The sequence below is a fragment of the Muntiacus reevesi genome, chromosome 1, assembly GCF_963930625.1.
Source record: "Muntiacus reevesi chromosome 1, mMunRee1.1, whole genome shotgun sequence".
Lineage (NCBI taxonomy): Eukaryota > Metazoa > Chordata > Mammalia > Artiodactyla > Cervidae > Muntiacus > Muntiacus reevesi.
This window is the reverse complement of record NC_089249.1, coordinates 183,096,523-183,115,778: the sequence shown is the minus strand read 5'-3', so window position 1 is coordinate 183,115,778 and position 19,256 is coordinate 183,096,523. Positions and strand designations below refer to the sequence as shown.

At 48.0% G+C, this 19,256-nt stretch overlaps 1 protein-coding gene across 12 annotated transcripts in view; it reads right to left on the bottom strand.

Moving 5' to 3' along the window:
* The window catches only part of SUGP2 (SURP and G-patch domain containing 2), a 28,838-nt gene extending 9,585 nt beyond the window's left edge, over positions 1–19,253 (bottom strand). For 7 of the 12 annotated variants that reach the window (XR_010660843.1, XR_010660841.1, XR_010660842.1 and 4 more), the window contains exons 1-5: positions 17,302–17,430; positions 11,989–13,596; positions 9,335–9,455; positions 4,128–4,615; positions 2,980–3,091 (exon numbers count right to left, since the gene is read on the bottom strand). Coding sequence is in view for 9 of the 12 variants with exons in the window: in XM_065917370.1 (XP_065773442.1) it covers positions 2,980–3,091; positions 4,128–4,615; positions 9,335–9,455; positions 11,989–13,596; positions 17,302–17,419 (2,447 nt within the window). In the remaining 3 variants the exon portion in view is untranslated. Of the gene's footprint in view, positions 1–2,979; positions 3,092–4,127; positions 4,616–9,334; positions 9,456–11,988; positions 13,597–17,301; positions 17,431–18,391; positions 18,540–18,770; positions 18,926–19,124 lie in introns of those variants that run through there. The other 5 variants (XM_065917372.1, XM_065917369.1, XM_065917371.1 and 2 more) reach the window with 5 other exon arrangements.
* Positions 19,254–19,256: the final 3 nt, after the last annotated feature.

The window sequence follows — 19,256 nt, the reverse complement described above, 5'->3', positions numbered from 1 at the left end:
CGGTCCATAGGATTCTCCAAACAAGAATACTGGAGTGGGCTGCCATTTCCTTCTCCAGGAGATATTCCTGACTCAGGGATCAAACTCAGGTCTCCTGCACTGCAAGCAGATTCTTTACCATCTGAGTCACCAGGTATGCATACAGAAACATAAGTATGCAAGAATATCTAGGAACACCCCCAGAACAAGATCAGTAAGAGGCCCAGCTCCACCACATATTACAAGGTGTGTAAAGCCTACACAGTTTTAACAGTAAGATACTGGCCTATGGACAGACAGATCAAGAGAAAGAGCAGAAACACAGTATCTGATGAAGGTGGGAAAAAAACCACCTTTTCAACAAATGGTGTTGGGACAACAGGCAGCTTTTTAGAAAAATATTTAAATTGGTTCTGTGCTACAGGAAAGATTTTTAATTGTATTTTTTCACCCATAATCAAAACTTTATTGAAAAACTGACATCAAAATAGGAGAGCAAGTTGTATACCTTACAAAATTAAACATGATTAGTTAATCTAGGCAGATGAACTGGAATTACTGAACTGATAGGGCTTCCTGTGATAGAACACGAGCTCAGGAAGGTGTGTGGATCATCAGTGTTGCTTTTCTACATGAACACCCTTCTGTGAATCTGGTCTTTCCTCCTGTTGGCTGACACCACACTAGTGAACAACTTACACAAAGCACCAGTCTGAGCATGGCTGAAAACCAGGGTAATCTCGTAGCTACCTGGACTTTTTACATCCATAAAGTAAGAATTTGGACTTTGAACAAGTTGCTTCTTTTTATGTTTCTTCTTTTCCAAAGAAGGATGCAGTAAAACTCCTGTCAAAGGCAGGCTGATCCCTTTACAAGCCCAGCCCATGCAGATCTCTTAATTGTACTCTTTCTTCTTCAAGATGTATTTATTTAATTTTGGTTGTGCGGGGTCTCTGTTGCTGTGTGCAGGTTTCTCTAGCTGCGTCAAGCAGGGGCCACTCTTCTGAGGTAGGTGGGCTTCTCATTTTGGTGGCCTCTCTTGTTTCGGAGCACGGGCTCCAGGGTGCTTGGGTTTCAGTAGTTATGGCATGTAGGCTCAGCAGTTGCGGCACAGGGGATGTGGAATCTTCCGGGACCAGGCACTGAACCCATGTCCCCTGTGCTGGCAGGCAAACTCTCAAACCCCCCGACCCCCAGGGAAGCCCTCTTAATTGTATTCTCAAGCACACTGGGAGCAGGGTGAGATGTGGCTGTGTGGGGAGGACAAGACAACAGCCTGGAGAGCGAGGACACAGGTGGGGCAGGGCGTGTTGTGAAGGGAAAAAAGCGAGATACAAAAGGCCCTATTACATGCAGAAACCTACTTGTGCTGTGGGAACTAAGAGGGAAATACACACACACACACACACACACACACAACAAATAAATGAAAATGGTTTCTTATTATCGATGGATGGGGAGAATGAGACTTCTCTGAGTTTACCTTTTATAATTTTTACTTTAGAGCCATACAAATTCTGGACTTATTTTAAAAATTAAATTAAAAAGGATAAGAAAAAAAGCCTTCAAATAGATTCTCAGCAGAAGCAAATGAACTTGGCTGTGTCAAACTGATGACATAACCACAAACACAAAATGAAATTAACTGAAGCAACTACTACACACATTACAGGTGTGATTCTTCTAAGGGAAAGAAACACAAAGTCATCTTGCCTTTTACTAAATAGGTGGGTGTTGGGTGCAGTCATTTTCCAACTATCCTACGAGCAATGGGGGTGAAAATGCATCACCCCACCTGAGGCTGCTGGAGTTTTCGGGCTCTCTCTGCAGGGGACAAAGGGGACAGCATCTTTTGAGAAACAGTGCTCAGAAAAGGCTGCCACAGAGGCTGAGGAATAACACCAAGCCCTGCCAGTGCCAAGCAAGCAGGACAATGCAGAGTTCTCTTTCTGCACTGGGAGAAAAAAGAAAACCGCTGAAATGCTCCAGCCTGCCCTTCACCGAGTTGTTGCCTATGCCTGGACCTGCTAGTGTGAGGTCCTGCATGCGGTGGCAGCCCAGCTCTGAGATCTGTAAGGCCCAGCAGCCCAAAGGCCTGTAAAAGGCAGTACTAGGCTGAGTACCTGCAAGGCCACCAGTGCTCCATGTGGCTCGTGTGGGCCTCACAGGAAGTAAGAGGTACCCAGTGCAGGACCTACTCAACATCCAAATTTGCTAGAAGAGCTTAGACATGCTGACTCCCAGAAATGTTCCAGGAAATGTAAAATTTTTAACCATATCCTTAAGTAAACTAAGGCACAACTCTCTAGCATGTTGGGAACAGGGCAAGGGTCCAGAACCCCTGGCTGGCAGTAGGATGCAATCCATATAGCATGGGAATCCCTCCCAATGCAAGGGGAGCTCAGCCAAGTTAAGGCTCAGTACTGAGAACACATGGCCCTCAGGCGGCTTCCCCCTTAAGGAGAATTCGCACCGCAGGCAGGGTGGGTTCTATGGCCTTCGGGCTGTAGAATGCTGAATGTTGACCCCACTGAAGGCGGACAAGGGTGCCAAGCCACTACTACGGCGAAGTGCTTGTTGCTCACACCTATACCAAAACCCATCATCATGCTTCACGAGCAGCACGTTTTCATCCTGCCCAGAGCTGCTAGCATGAGCAGGGCAGTGCCCTCCTCCTCAGACTCACAGGACACACTCTCCTCTTTGCCTCTGCAAAGGTTCTGGGGAACCTACAGATCCTGCTGCCAGGGCATTCTCTCCCCCTTCCCCTGACCAACACCCACTGAGCCTTTGGATCCAGCTTAAACTTCCCTCTGGGGGCGGCTTTTCCTGACGCCCCATAAGAGGACAGATCTCTAACAACCCCAGACAGATGCTTCTCCCGAAAAGTCCTGAGCTCAGTGGAAGAGAAGTCATGATCTATCCTGGGGACGACCCTCTGTGGGCTCTCAGGACACTCATGAGGTAAACATAAATCAAAGGGGTGTGATGGGTACGTACCAAAGGTCAGGGTTGTCAATGCTGTTTTCTATGCTGAACTGTTCAATCTCTGGTCCCACCTGAGCAACAAATTTGGCCAGTTTCTCTGCAGTCTCCATTGTCTTCATATCAACTACAAAATAAAGCAACTGTCATGTCCTGGTTCTGAGCTGCTAATCTCCACGTGAACACCATGGGGTTGTGGAAACCAATCACAAAGACGGCCTGTGATTGTGGTCTGGCCCTTTGCCACGTGCTCCTGCCACTCTGCACAGCAGAGGTGGGCTCTCTTTCCTCCCTCTGAACTGGGGCTGGCACTGGGACTCGCTCTGACTGAGGATGTGACAGAAATGTGCAGCCTGGGCCTGAGACGCCTCAAGCACCTCCTCTGCAGCTCCTGGATACCCAAGCGAACCATCAGGCTTACTGCTGGGGGTTGACGGCATGTAGCCCACAAGCTCCATCTCCTCAGCTAACAGTCCCTGACTATTGGCCACTGCCTGCAGCTGGCAGGCCCAGCCTAGCGACTTGAAACAACATTTGATGCCTTCTGTTTGAAGTCACAGTTTGCACTGGCTTGTTACACAGCAATAACTAGAAAAATGTTATCGGTTGGGTAGATTTTTTCCTCTACATTCCCATCTAGTGCTGAGGGAAGTACTGGCCACAGGGCAGCCCTGTTGTGGAAGGAGAAGGCCATGTTTGGGAGAAACAGAAGAAGCTGCAAGTCACCTAACTCAAAGGAAGGAAAGGAGAGAGCTTAGCAGGGAAGAGGAAACAGAATGCAAACCAGGGCCGCCGGATGAGAAGTACAAGGGGCAAGAATAGAGACTGGGATCAAGAAGCTCAATGCCCCAAGCACGGGCACATGGTGCGCCCTGCTGGTCAGCAGGGGAACTGTGCAGGGAGGCGCAGACTCAGCGGCAGCACTCCTGCGGGCTCCGCACTCAGGACAAGAGGAAGGGAGCAGCAGGACTCCAGGGCCAGCCCCGTGACAAGGGGAGAGGAGAGCGCCTCGGTGTGCACCATCCTGGCCGGATCCCTTTTGCTGCCGCCTGCTGCCCTGCCCAGCCCAGCCCACTGAAGTTGCCTGACTCTGCAGAGACCCCTGGAGATGGATCAGAGTTGGGGCTGGGGCCCAAAGGACGGAGACAGGGGTGAGCACTCACCATCAGCAGACAGGCAGGGAGAAGAGGTCTGAGGGACTTCAGAGACATCCATGCCTGCTGGTTTGGGGGATGGGCCGGAGGCTTCTGGGCTGGGGTCCCGAGGTGAGGGTCCAGCCAGCTCTGGGGGGCAGTCCTTGGCAGCATCATTTCTGTCCGGCTGGGGCGGCTTGCCCAGCAGGGAGCCCGGGGCCTGCCGGCCATGGTGCTTCAACCTGGTGCCTGAGGAGAGCAGGGTCTGGGTCCCAGTGGTGGCTCTCCTCACTTTGCAGCCCCGGAGCCCGTGAGTGCGAGGATGTCCCCGCCGCCGAGCTGGGAGGAGCCTCCTCTTGAGGCTGCGGACTGCCCTGGCGTACAGCATCGCCCGGACCGCACACTCTGCTGCCGTCGGCTTCTCATCTGTGCCTGGCAAGGTCTGGCTCATCCGCTGCATCTCTGCCAGTTTCAGCTTGTAATATTTATACTCCAGACTACTGTCATCAGACAAAAACCTATGTAACAAAACAGGAACAGCAGGACATTTGTGAATATACCAGCACAGCCAAATTGCTGCTGTGAATACACTTCTGCAAACCCTTTCCACTTGGTGGCCTCCTTGCTGATGGAGAGGCTCTGCCCAGCTCTACCAAGGACCCAGTGCTGGGCCATGGGCATGTGTCCTGCTCAGAGTGACCAGAGGGTGATCAGGAGCTTTGATGGAGCACTGGTTGACTCCTCCTCGATTTCAGCACCATGAAGGAGCTCACAGCTCCTGGCGGCCTCACACAGAAGCCCTCTGCTGCCAGGGAAAGGCAGGGATTCCTCCCAGACACTGCTTTCAGGAGGTGACACCCTTCAAGTGGTGGACACTCTGCGACCTTTTAATTACATCATTAAGGATAGCGTGCCATTGATGTGAAATCATGGGCCAGAGTCATAAGGAGAAGAGTACTGAAAAGAGGAGTCTGAGTTACATGTACTGACATTACATGTACTAACACAGAAAGAGATCCGTGATACAGCCCATGGAGAACAAGCTACAGAAGTCCAACACTGAAACATACCCTATGAAACTGCCTTTGTGTACATAACATCCATGTATATTTGTTTTTTTTCACACAGGTTGAAAGAATAAGTAAACATAAGAATTTGCTCTAAGGAGTGGGTGAGAAAGGGCAATGGAGGGGTCTTTCACATTATTTACTTTGCAGACCATTTCATTAGCACTTTCCTTCATCTCTATTAACCCTTCCTTCCTAGTCTCTGGGCTTCTTTCACCATTTTTTCCTTGCCTCATGAATTGAATGGTTATCTTCACTCTTTATTTCTGATAAACACATGCAAGGTTGTACCTTTCCCCCAACCTGCTACTTCCTTCTGAAGAGTTTCTAATTTCAATTCTAATTCTCTTTCATACTAAAGTTATTAGAAGCTAGTTTTATTTAGGATGTTGCTGGCTTCAAGTTTTATGCATTGCACAATGTGGCCAACATGATTTTCCTTTCCTGGGACGGTCTGTAATTTTCTCCATGACCTCATTCATACCAAGGTTTTTGTGAATGTTCAACTTCAGTTTGTGTTAAAGAACAAGTAGCATCTGGTGAGTATGGCAGTATTTCACGAGGCTCTTGGACTGTCTGCTACTGAGGTCATATATTAGACGAGGTTCCCCGTGCTCGCTTCGGCAGCACATATACTAGATGAGGTTCCCCAGTGCCAGAGGCAGAAGCGGACCGGCCGTGAGGTGGCAGTGCACAGCAGGGTGCTGGCAGTTCTGTGTGATGTGGCGTGTCCCTCGTAGGCGGCTGTGTGTGGAGCTCCTGCTGACGCTCACTGCACAGTCCAGGTCTGGCTGGACCTGGGGGAACAGGCTGTGCTGGCTCCTCTGCTGCCCTAGACACTGCTGGGCCAGCAGCAGCATCCTGAAAGACTGCACCCTAACAAGCCTAGGTTCCTACACAAGGGAAGGTGGACCAACACAGATGCTCCAGTTCTCAAGTCAAATGCAGCCCCCTATCCATGGCAGAAAGTGGAGTAAATGCCAGGTGATCCAGATCCCCACCATGGGAGGCCCTTTGCTGTGGTCGATTCTAATGCCAAGTGCAGGTTCAACCCATCAGTCACAAGCCCATCTCCCCCAGCTCTAGCGGAGCATAACAACAAAAGCACAGAGTATTTCTGAGCTAGCCTGCCAGGTTCAAATTCCAGCGTAGTCACTTACTAGCTGGGAGATTTATTGAATCTTTCTGTGCCTCAGTTTCTCCACCTATAAGATCAGATGGGTGATAACAATAAGTCACTTCACCAGGTTGCTGTGAGGCTTGAGTTATATACTTTTTGTTACGAAGAAAATGCTTTGGGAAATTCCCTGGTGGGCCACTGGTTTGGACTTGGTGCTTTCACTGCCAGGACCTGGGTTCAATCCCTGGTTGGGGAACTAATATCTCACAAGACGCATAGCTCAGGCATTAAAAAAAAAAAAGAGAGAGAAAGAGCAGCATAGGTGTGTCATCTCTAGGGATATAACAGTTAACTGTTAAAAGAAGCTTAAAGAACTAAAAGTGACTGTCTCTAAGGAGCAAACTCAGGGACTTCTCTGGCAGACCAGTGGTTAAGACTCCACTCTTCTACTGTAGGAGGGGCATGGGTTTGATCCCTGGTTGGGGAATAAAGATCCCACAGGCTGCACTGGCATGGCCAAAAGAAAAGAAAAAAAAAAAAGAGTGGAACTGGCATGAGAATGGATCATGGCAGAAACATTTTGCCTTTTGTGATAACATTGATTTTTTTGGTATATCAAATACAAGTACTACTTTGACTTAAGAATTTAAACATATACACCAAAAACCTAAGTTTACTGTTTGTTTTTTTTAACACTGTTTGTTTGCACACTCTTCTTATAGGCTCTGGGTAATTCTGAAGGAGTTCACAGGTGATCAAGTCTCTGAGTCAGCTCCCTAATCTGTTCTTCATTGAGATCAATTCTATCAGCCAACCACTGAGATTTTAATGTGAGATTTCAACAATCACATTCTTCAATTCCAAGATCCTTAATTGGCTATTTTCCATAATAAGCAGTTCCTATTTCACGGATATACTATGCTATTATCCATCTAAGACTATTAATCACATATGTGTTTTTAGACAATCTTCTTTATCTTAGAGTAACTCTGTGTTAGGTGTCAGATCTGTTGAGTTTGATGATCCTCTTTCATAATGCTGATTTTCCTCAAATACATGCTTACATTTGATTTGCAGGCCCTCCCACCACCACCACATATACCCCCAAGCCTGGCTCTGATTCTGTCTGCCACCCCCAGCTGTCAGTGACCGTGAGCCTGTGGGGAGTGTACAGCAGTCACAGGGCAGGGACACACGCTCCCAGTCCTCTCAGGGTCCCCTTTCCCTCCAGCCCAATGGCCTCGACAATCCCCTGGAAACTGTCCCTGGGTCTTTCAAGTCTACATGACATCTTACCCAGAGGAATTGGTCCCTGTTTTCATCTGTCAGTCTGAGGCTATCTAGACTCCTTCCTTCAGCATAAGCACTGGCTGAGACCACAGAGCCTGAGTGTGACTCTCAGCTCTGTCTGTCACTAGCTGTGCATCCTCCAGGCAAGAGACCTCTTTAAGTCTCAAGCTTTCTGTCTGTAAAGATGACAACATATCTACTTCAAGAGGTTGTTTATGAGGGTTTGGCCAGCTAGTGCTTAAATCAGTAAAGTGCTTAGAATGGTACCAAGTGCACAAAAAGCAAAAGATTTGCTAAATAAAAAGTATTCAGTAAATGATACTGGGGCAATTAGGTTATTGGTGTTGTTTTTTTTTAACTTTTAAGTTACATGCCTGTCTTATTCAACATATGAACATAGCCTAGGTGAATTCAAGAATTCTGTAAAAATAAAACCATAACAATTTCTAACTCTCCTCCTGGAACTCATACTGGTAAGCACCAAAGCTCTGGCACCATTACACAGAGATTTTTACCTTTCAAGCATCTTTAGTAATTACAACAGCAAGAACAGAAAATTCAGGGATCTCCCGGCTGGTCCAAATCCACCTGTGAATGCAGCAGACATGGGTCTGACCCCTGGCTGGGGAAGAGCCCACATGCCAAGGGGCAATGAGGCCTGTGGGCCACGCCTCCTGAGCCCACACACTGCAACTGCTGAAGCCCACCCACCGAGAGCCCATGCTCCGCAACAGAAGTCACACCAATGGAAAACCCGCGCCCTGCAACAAAGGGCCATCCCCGCTTACCACCACTAGAGAAAGCCTGCATGCAGCAAGACGCCCAGCGCAGCCAAAAATAAACAAATTTTTGCAAAAGAAAAGAATCTACCGTGCAACACAGGGGACACAGGTTCACTACCTGGTTGGAGAACTGAGACCCCACAGGCCCCAGAGAACTGAGCCCACACACCACCACTACTGAGTCCAAGCGCCACAACCGGAGTCCACGTGCCTCAAAGAGAGATGCCACAGGAGGCAACTAAGACTTGACTCAATCAAGTAAATAAATAACTTCTTAAAAAATTTAAATAAATAAGGGAAGGGCATGTTATTTAAAAAACAAAAAATTCTAAAAATCCAACAAAGAGGAATGGCTAAATAAACTGATCACCTACTCTGCAGGCCAGTAAACACAGCCATCTGAAATGTTTACAAAAAGCAGGAAACACGAGGGCTTTCCTGTGTAAAAGGAGTAGGGCATATCACCGCATAACCACAACCGTGTGAAAGACCACACCGCCTGCAAGGAGCAGAAAGATGCTAACAAATACCCCCAAACGCCAGGGGGCACCAGAGAGAGCACAGGTGGCTTCGCCCAACTTTCTACTCTTCTTTTTTCCTTTTCTAATAAGCAAATACTGTATTAATATTTATGGCAGAAACTTTAATTTTAAAAAACTGTTCTATTCAAGCAAAGAGGCAATAAGACAAAAGGAAGACAGTTGAACAGAGAGCAGCAATAAATCACAAACAACTGCTGTGACGTATTCCTCATCTCACACTCACTCTTTGCACGCGTCTCTCACCTCATCCTCAAATCAGCACAGACAAGGAATCTGAACCCATATGAATCTGACCCACCCTCATACTCTTCCTATCGACTGACACCACAGCTCAAAATAAACACTTCACTTTCTTCTCTGGACATCATCAAAGCAACAGAAACACTGCCCTGTACTTTACAGGTGGGATTCAGAAGAGCACCATTTAGAAACCTACCAGTAAGCAGGGTCCTCCTTGAGAAGAGCTCTCTCTTTGGGAGACAGGCTGCCTCCAATGACACGTGCAACCAGCTGGTCAATGATGTCCACCACCTTGTGATCTGCTCGCTGGGGGACCTCTGGAACACACAGAAGGTCTTCTCTGAGAAACATACTGGACCACATGGGGCCTGGGAAGATCAGGAGAGAGCCTAAGGGTGGAGCCTAAGCAGGCACCAGCAACTGAAATCCTCCTTCACAAGAGACCAGCATTGAAAAGAGGGAAAGAGCCTGTTATTCTAGAAACCAATATACAAAATATCCTCTCAAAAGCTATAGTAGCACAATCACTAGGAGAGAAACAGTCGCAAACTTAAGTGACTGTACAGAGCAATATTCTATAGGAGAAAATGGTATGTAGCAACTCCTTATCACTTTTTGCATACAGCTTAACTTGTTCACAATATTAAGGGGAAAACAGAAAGACATAAAATGTAGCTAGGTATAAAATAATGCAAAAAGTATATCTAAACTGTAATTTGTAATATGAAAAATGGAAGAAGAGATACAAATAAATAGACACACAGAAAAAAAGTTTAGACAGAAATATACCAGAAAGTTAACAGAGGTTATCTATGGGTGGTAGATTTAGCAGGGATTTCACTTTTTTGTGTGCTTTATCTATAAAAAATAAACACATGTGGTGTGTAATCAGAAAACATACATAAGCTCACAAAGAAAAATTGTCCAATTAAAAAAGTTAATATTAAAAAAAGTCAATAGTTCCAAGATAGGTGTTCAGAGAAAGCATCTGTTGAATGTTTGAAAAAAAACAATTTTTTAAGTGTGAATTTCCTTTGATATTTGCTAGTTTTAATAGCACAGATGGTCTATTTGTTCACTCATTCAATAAAACATCAGCCCTGAACTGGAGAGGTTTTCCAGTTTGGTGTGGAATGGTATCAATATACTCAACATCAGTGTGAGTTCTTAACACAGGATGCGTCAATCCTTCAGTCGTCATTTCATTTCCCCTCTGAAATTACTTTCTCTTTTGTTGTTGGCTCTCACTTTATATAACTGCTAGTTTTACATGATTTTACAAAACAGTAAGAGCTTCAAAGTCAGAGGCTTTCAAAGACAATGAAATTTGCACATCACTGCAACCAACTCTAGAGAAAATGACCACAGTTAAGGGCTAGAAAGTGGATCTTACCTTTGGCCCAGCAATCTTTCTGTGGATATCTCCTTTAAAGGAGGATTCAATTTTTTTTAAATGAAAATAATAGTAAGAATCAAGAAATTCAACAAAAGATATCCTCCCAGCATTTCTAACAGTAATGGAAGTAGTGTCAGCCTGTGCCCCATAAGACATGGACACTGGTGCCGTCTCCCTGACGACCAGACAAGGCGCCACTGCTTGGCAGATGCCAACTTCACAAGGACTCAGCTCTGCTCAGGCCCAGAAGCCTTTAATAAAAGGCACTATGACTCCAACATCAAGGGAGATGCAGCAAATGCTGCAGACACAGCAAAGAGCCTTTGAGAATCCTGCAGAGGAGCAGACGGCAGTGTTTTCAGCACAGCAAGATGGCAGCTACAGGCACGCCCGCGCCGCAGCGCAGCCAGGGGGCGGTGGCGGGCAACTCTAGGCTGTGGGGGGCTTTCTCGCTCCTCTCAGTATCACTGATACACAGACTTTCCACCTCGCTGTTCTGGGGGATGTGGGGAAGAGAAGTCCCACTTCAGCCCTGAGCTCACTTCTGAAAGGCTCCCTCTCTGGCAGTAGGTGCAGCCGCCCATCCATGGAGGGACCTACGCAGCACCTGTAGCAGTCAGGGCTCCACAAGGGTGAAGACTGAGATTCAGAAACAAATGCAACTTACCAACCTGACTGGGGCAATGGAAGCCGAAAACTGTATCAGAGGAAAAAGGGACTTCCTCATTGGCCACTGTGTGTGCTCATGCCTTCTGGGCTGTGAAAATACCCATCCTCGGAGCGCAGGGGGAGGGGAAGGGACACTACACAGCCAGTCACTTCTATTTCTATTACCTTCTTCTTTGTCTTTCCCCTCCCCAGGAAGCCAACTCGTTAACGGGAGGCTACCAGGTATACTGAAGTGATCTCTCCACCTCTAGCCAGTCTAGAAAAGTGAGCAGGTGGAAAGGTGATCTCTCCACCACCTAGCCCTGAGAACAGTTCAGAAACAGCCTTCCTGACTCCCCATGCTGGGCTGGGCCTCTCCTATAGCCCCTCAACCCCAGCACAGGCGGGGCTGGGTTTGTGATTTCTTCCCCTCAGAAGCCTGGGGGATCCTTGGAGACTGTGGCCTGTATTTACTTTCCTTTTGAGTAATAACTCGGGGCTGGGTGGGGGGGGGGCCGTGCAGAGAAGGGGTACTTTTGGAACATGGCTTCTTAACCTAGGCTGTAAGATGATACAAACAACCCAGATAGAAAAGCAATACTGTGTACATACATCCATCCACACGCTTACAGAAAGAGTGGCAGGCATGTATGAATGAGTGGTAGTCACTGTGAGTTTTCTCCTAAAATTTTGATTTGTTTCCAACTGGCTAAAGAACTTCTATGTACAAATATCAAAGAGAATAAGAGGCATTACAAAAAAGCAAACAAATCACAACAAACAGAAACTGCTGCTGCTTTCCTTACCATCACTCAGACCACTCAGAGCCTTGGCCTGAATTTCAGGCTTTGCAGGAGGCACCGCTTTCTCCTCATCTCGGGCTGGCTCAGATTCAGCTTTCTTGACCTGGAGTGGACACCCACTGCTGACCAGCCAGGCCTTCAGGTGATCGATGTACTCTCTCCCAAATAGAGTAGAGTCCTCGAAGTTTGGAAACGCAGCAGGGGATGGAGCTATATCTTGGAGGCCGACGGCTTCCAGGATTTTCTCTTGCCGGAAGGAAGAGGCCAAGGAGAACGTCTGTCCCAGAAGAGCTAACGACTTCCGGCAGAGAGAATTGGTGGTCTCCAGGGCAATCGCCAAGTCCAGGGGGTTAGTGAGGGTCTTCATCTTGACGCTCAGCTCATAGGCATTGCAGGCCATGAGCAGGGGTGTGACGCTCTTCAGCAGCCGGTCTTGTAGTCTCATTATGTATTTATCAAAGGGCTTTATGATTTCGAAAAAGCAATTTTTGGTCTTCACAGCACCTTTGTCTAAAAGCATGTTTAAAAACTCGTTATCAACTCTGGGTGTTTTCAAAGCAGAGTGCTTTAAAAATTTGATAGTAAAAAAGCAAAAATCTCTGTGCTCTGGTTTTAAGGAGCATTTAAATGAGGCGAGCATTTTAGCACAGGTTTCTGTTTCAAGTTCAAAGAGAGTCTGGAAAAGTTGGGAAAACTTAACATCATCTTTTATGGTGTGGAAGCCTGCCCACTTGATTATTTCTATCCCAAATCTCGAGAAGACATCTGACTTATCTATGATGTCGAAGCTCATCTTTCTCCTGGGGAGCCGGACATCCTTTAGATCAAGCCCCAGAGGGACTTTCCGGGTGGGGAACTGGACCTCTTCTGTCCCTGGGTTCGTCGCCAGGGTCACGTCGGGAGTTGAGGTGGTTTTCTGGATTTGGTTAGTGCCCTGAGTTTTGGGAGTGACACGACTCATAGTGGGTACCTTTTTTGTGCTCACGTTTCTCAGCATAACAAGTTTCCCAACCCCAGCTTTAGAAGTGAGCAGGCCTTGAGTCTCCCCCTTTCCCAAGAGAGCACCCTCCTGGTCAGCAAGGTTTAGACCTCGGCCTCTGCCCTGGACTTGGCTGCTGCCCCTGAGCACAGAGTCCGCCTCCCCTGGACGGTCCACGTCATAATCACGACTCTCCTTCTCCAAGCACTCTTTCTCAATCAGCCTGGAGGAGCCAAAGTCCCCCAGTAATGCAGAAGGGCCAAAACTATACTCTTGTGACCAAGAGGATTCTTGAGAAACTGAGTGGGCAAAGTCTTGTTCCCAAGAGCCACGGAGTGCAAATTTCCAGTCCTGAGAACGGAAATGTCCCAGTTTCCGGTGGCCAAAGACCTGGTCTCGGGAGTTAGGGTGGGAAAATTCCAGATCCCGACCACATTCTTTGCGAAAGAAGCTGTCTTCACTTACAGAAGGGTTGCTTGACCTGAAGGAAGGTCCTGGAAATATATCACCTCTTAGGCCTTCTCTCCCAGTGTCTCGAGGATGAGTTACAGATGCGCCCAGAGTGTACCTGCTGTCACTGTGAATGTCATCAAACATATCTGCTCTGGCTCTTGGGACTGTCCTTAGAAGATCTGAAATAAGCAATCCAAAAAGAAACACAAAGTTATGTGTCAGACCAGAGGCTACAAGTGAGTGATCTGCAGACCACCAGCAGGGTGCTTTCCCAGAGTGCATTTTAGAAACTCACATGGAGAATATGTGTAGTTTCACCTAAAAACCTAGGTTTCTACTTATGCAAACAGAAGAGTTACGAGTATTGGGCCTGCATCTGGCCTGACGATAGTTCATGGAGGCTAGGCAGCAGTACTGCTCACTCATTCAGATATGTTGCCCTACCACTGTTTTACAAGGCTTCCCTGGTGGCTCAGCTGGTAAAGAATCTGCCTGCAATGCAGGAGACCTGGGTTTGATCCCTGGGGTGGAAAAAGCCCCTGGAGAAGGAATGGCTACCCACTTCAGTATTCTGGCCTGGAGAATTCCATGGGGTTGCAGAGTTGGACACAATTAGCAACTTTCACTTTCACTTCACTTTCTATTTTACAAGCTTTCTTTTAGACTCTGGGATGGGCATTTGGTTCCCAAATAACCTGGTCTTCTTTACTATGACCGGAACACTTGTGTATTTCTACTTCTATCACACAGCAGACGGGCATTCTAGAGGCTGCCTGCCTCCCCTGCTTCCTATAAGGAACTCTTGGCCCACAGTGCCACTGAGGCAGGAGCTACATCTGACACTGCAGCCACCACTGCTGGCTGGACCTTAGTTGAGCACTTGATCCAAAGGTGGCTGACAGGCTCCCTCAGAAAGGGTCATTAAGCCAACCAATACCTGAAAAAAGAGACTGAGAAAATAAGAGGGAAGCCAGAAGTTATACAGGCCACAACAGCAGAAACCACAATGGAAACTGAACAGTATGTGCTTTTGTCCTCCTCTGCACAGAAATGAGAAAAATAGGAGATTATGTTTGCATTTGTTTATTCAGGCATACAGAAACTGTAAGGGGAATTCCCTGGCAGTCCAGTGGTTAGGACTCCACGCTTTCACTGCCAAGAACCTGGGTTCAGTCCCTGGTCAGGAAACTAAAATCCCATATGCAGCATGGTGCAGCCAAAAAGAAAAAAGAAACTGTAAGAAGTCAAAAACAGAAGACAACAATGGGCACATGGGAACAGAGGGTCTCAGGGAGACATTTGCATAGAGCACCTTTCTTACTTTCTGATTCAGAATCTATTACCTAGTCAAAAAGTCAAAGGTAAAAGAGAGAGAAAGATGCCAGGAAGCAGTGATGGGCCAACAAGCCACAGGAAACAAGGGCTTTGTATAAACCCAAGTTTATCCAACAAGTACTCACTAAGCATCCACTGTATATAGGCACTGCTCTAGGCCCCGAAGTTACAGCAGGGAAAAAGGCACAGCAAAGTCCCTACTTTCCTGGACTTCTCAGTTGAGGAAGCCAAGTGATAAACAAAAATTCTTCAGGTGTAAGGAAATGCCAAAGCAGCAGGAATGTGAAAAGGAAAAGCCATTTTAAAACAGGCTGGTCAGGGTGAGCAGCTCTAACAACAATGCATCTGAGGAGCAGAGGCCTGGGTGAGGGGTCAGAATGAGCAGCTATGGGGAAGCCTACCAGGTAGAGGGAGTGTGAGGACTAAGCCCTGAGATGAGCACAGGACAAAGGTGGTGAGAGCGCAAGAGGAAAGGAGGGACAAAATGGTAAGAAGGCAGCACCTAGACTCGGCTGCACACTGAAGCCCTGGGGCATCCTGACTTAATTAACTAGGATGGGGTGTGACCTAGGCATTAGGACTTTTAAAAAGCCCCCAAAGGATTCTAACATGAAGCAAAATTAGTGAACTACTATGACAGGAGATGCAAACAGAAGTGGGTGCAAACCAGATCAAGCCAGGCCCATGACAGGACTCCAGAGTTTACTATGAATGAGACAGAAAGCCATTGGGGGTCTGGAGCAAAAGGATGACCTCACTGGCTGCTGTGTGGGGAACAGACTGCAAGGGACAAGAGTGGAAGTTCCAGCAAGGAGTCCACCAAGATAATCCAGATACTGATGGTTTCTGATGGCCTGGTTATGGTGGGAGCACTAGAGGAAGAGTAGTGGCTGGATTCTGCCCAACGGACCTGGTTTACAAAGCCTCAGAAAAATGCAGCAGAGAGAGAGAAAGGCTGACCGATGGACCACGCAGCTCCATGACACAGAGATGGTTCCAGAACCATCTGGCATCCTACTGGGTTCAGTCTCCCCCTCCCCCAACTTTCCCTGAGGTAACTTAAGCTATGTATTAGTGTTTGAGTCTCTAGATAAGATAAACCAATTCAAATCTCTAAATATATATATATTTATATATATATGTGTTTATATATATATAAACACATATGTTTTTACATATACGTATATATGTATTTACATATGCACACAAACATACATGTGTATATATATAAAAACACATGAAGTATTCACAATTCATATATGGCTAAAAGAATTAAAGGATGAACAAAACACCACACATACCGTTACTTCCAAGGAATAAGGAAGCAGCAAAGAGGTTTTTTACATCCTATTCTTTTTCTTGGCCCCTCAGTGCAGCATGTGGGATCTCAGTTCCCCAACCAGGGATCAAACCCTGCCTTAGGAGTGTGGAGTCTTAACCACTGGATGGCCAGGGAAGTCCTGACATTCTGTTCTTAACTACTTAATCCTTCCAATCTTTTGTAACAGGAATGGTTTTGTCTGCTGCTTATACAATTTTTGAAAACTCAGACTTTGGAGACAGCTTCTAAACCTCAGTTTCTCTGGATCCAAAGCACATAGTAAGTTATTCCCACCCCAAGCATTTAGACTCATCCAGCCAACACCGAGGAAGCCTTCTCTACACCAAGGCTGGCTCAAGGGCTGGCGCAGCAGCAAACAGTACAGGCCCAAAGGAGGCCTGGAGGAGGCCAGCCCATGGCAGGGGATCAAGTACACAGTGTAAAATCAATCTCCAGGCCTACTAGGGCCTCCTGGGGGAAGACACCTATGGACCAGGTCTTACTGACTGAGGGAATTAATTACACAGAGCTGAGATGAGGGATCCACAACACAGACAAGCACACAGTGTCAGTGAAACAGGCCTAAGGCAGAGGATGGGAGCTAGGAGCCTCATGCACCGTGGGGCAGGACCTCCAAATTGTCCTGCAATATACACTAGGACCATTTTTTATTCTGCTGACATGATGTTTCAAAACTTTGCAAAAGGAATGTTTCCAGGCAGGGCCTACATTCAGCAGCTCCACAAGGCTCCAAGGTCCTCCTATCTTGCATACCAGTTACTTGGCTGCTCCTGCACTTGTCTGAGGATGTAAAACCAAAACAGGGAGCCCCAAGAGCCTAAGCTTGGCCTTGGTCCTGCAAAGTTAGCATTAATAGATTTGTGGGGAGAGAAGATTTGAGGGAATGAAGCCAGAAAGTGAAAGACATTTCAGGAGGAGATTACTGCAAAAATCCAGGTAAGACCTGATAAGAGCTCAAAGCTGCCTAGTGATAGTGGGCACGGAGTCAGGCAATTTATTTAAGAACCCTTCTTTAGGTGGGGCAAGGTGCCTGGGGAGAAGCTCTGGATAATGACAATACCTCCTTCTACGTAATGATTTAACAGGTGGACCAAGAGAAAATTTTATCTCCACTTAAGACGGTACAATCTGAGGGTTGGGCCCCAATTCTAAATACACGCTCCATCCCTCCGCCTCACTCCCCCCAAAACCACACACTTTAATTTACCTTGAGCTTTAAACTGAAGAGTTTCACCTACAGCCTCACCACTGGGGTCCATATATCGGTTAGCTTTTTCCTGCAACACAGCATCGAAAGTCTCCTGTGCAATTCTCCTTGCTGCCATGTTTCTCTGACCTGGAATGAGAAGAGGGGTAAAAAGACACTAACAGTGACAACTAATGCTCACAAAGCCTGATCTATTCCACTTAATCCTCAGAGTAACCAAGCAGTAATCCATAATCTGGTATGGCACTTCAGAGGAAGGCTGGTTTATTTTAAGGGGAGCTCTGCCCACATGAACCTCACAGGTGTGGGTTGCCTAAGAAGGAGTAAGACAAGGATGTCGATCTTAGACAATCTATTTTGCTTCTCTGAGGCCATTTTCTTAAAATCCCTTAAAAGAAGTGCTATAAAAGCAGCTCTGTCTCCTGGGGCTGCTAAAAGACTGTATGAAGCAACACACATAACAGGAGCATAAACCTTTACAAATGATGTTTAGGAAAAACACGATTTTTCCCATTTCTATTTTCCTATTTCACAGACATGGCGAAGAGGCTCTGAGAGCTAACTTGCCCTCTGACAGAGGCGTCTCAGCAAGTGAGGGGAGAAATCCCTGACTAGTTACAAGACCTACTGACAGAGCTTACTCTGTGCCAGCTCCTGTTGAAGGGGAGGGACTCCCTCAACACTTCCTGCAACAACCCCATAAACAAGTGGGGCCTATTATGAATGAAATTACACAAAAGTGCAAAAGGGAGGTTCAGGCTAAGTGACCCATCCAAGGTCAACCAGCCTGGGCTGGAGCCTGGCAAACAGGACACTCCTTGTGGGGACAAAGCCCTGAAGACTGATTAGAAAAACGCTGAGAAGCAATATTGAGAAATCCAGTGGCCGTGTCCTTACCCAGCAAGATAGCCCTTCCATCTAGAAACCTCCAACCTCAAAACCCAAGCCTGCCCCTGCCTGACAGTCATTTCTTATAACCATTACCCACTTTCCCTATCCTTCAGGCCTTTCCCCTGGCCCCCTTGTTCTCCGCTATAGAAGGGCAGGGTGTCCCAGCCAGCTGGCCCAGAATCAATTCAAGTGATCTAACCTCTCCGTGCCTCCGCTTCCCCATCTACGGAACTGGCAGTTCATGGTAGGGGTTGCTCTGGGGACCGAACCAGTTAAAAAAATGTCTAAAGAGGCGGAGTCGGCACCCCGCCGCCGTTATCACCCCACCAGAGGGGCCGATCCCGGCTGAGGCTGAATGAATGAACGAACGAATGAACCCATTCAGTCGCGGCCCGCCTCCTCCCGGCCTTTGAGGTCGAAGAAAAGGGGGCGTCGGGCCTCGAAGGCCGCAGATCGCCCCCCAGGCCGACCTGGGCGCGATGCGTCCGCCGCGCAGTCCAAGGGCCGAGCCCGCTGCGCCATCGTGGAGACCCGGGGTTCCCGGGATCGGGCCCAAACCCCCCCACCCCCGGACCCACCCTCCGACGACGCCTGGGCCCGGGCCTCACCCCGAGCCCACCGCGCGCGGAGCCGCCCCCGCCACCGCCTCAGGCTCCTCACCCGCCGCCGCCACCGCGCGAGGCGGGGACATGCAAATAAGCCAACGGTCTCCGCAGCGCCGCGCCGCGCAGGCGCAGGCCGCGGCCGAGCCTCAGGGCACAGGCGCAGGCGGCCACCGCCAAAGCCTCTCGCGCAGGCGCACTGCCCAACCTTCAGGGCGGGCACTCTCGAAGCAAAAAATTTCTCTCCCTGGGCCGGCGGCAACGGGAAGGGACCCGAAAAAGGCGACAAAGACGCCGTCGCCGCAAACCTGTTGGCTCTCTCAGCTTTACCTGTACTCGCGGTCACTCTTGGTCACCCCGGGAGCGGTTCACAGGGCTGACGGAGGCCGAGGCGCAGCCTCGCCAGAGCGCCTGCGCACGTACGGCGGCCGAAAGGGACCAGGGGCGGTGCAGCCGGAGACC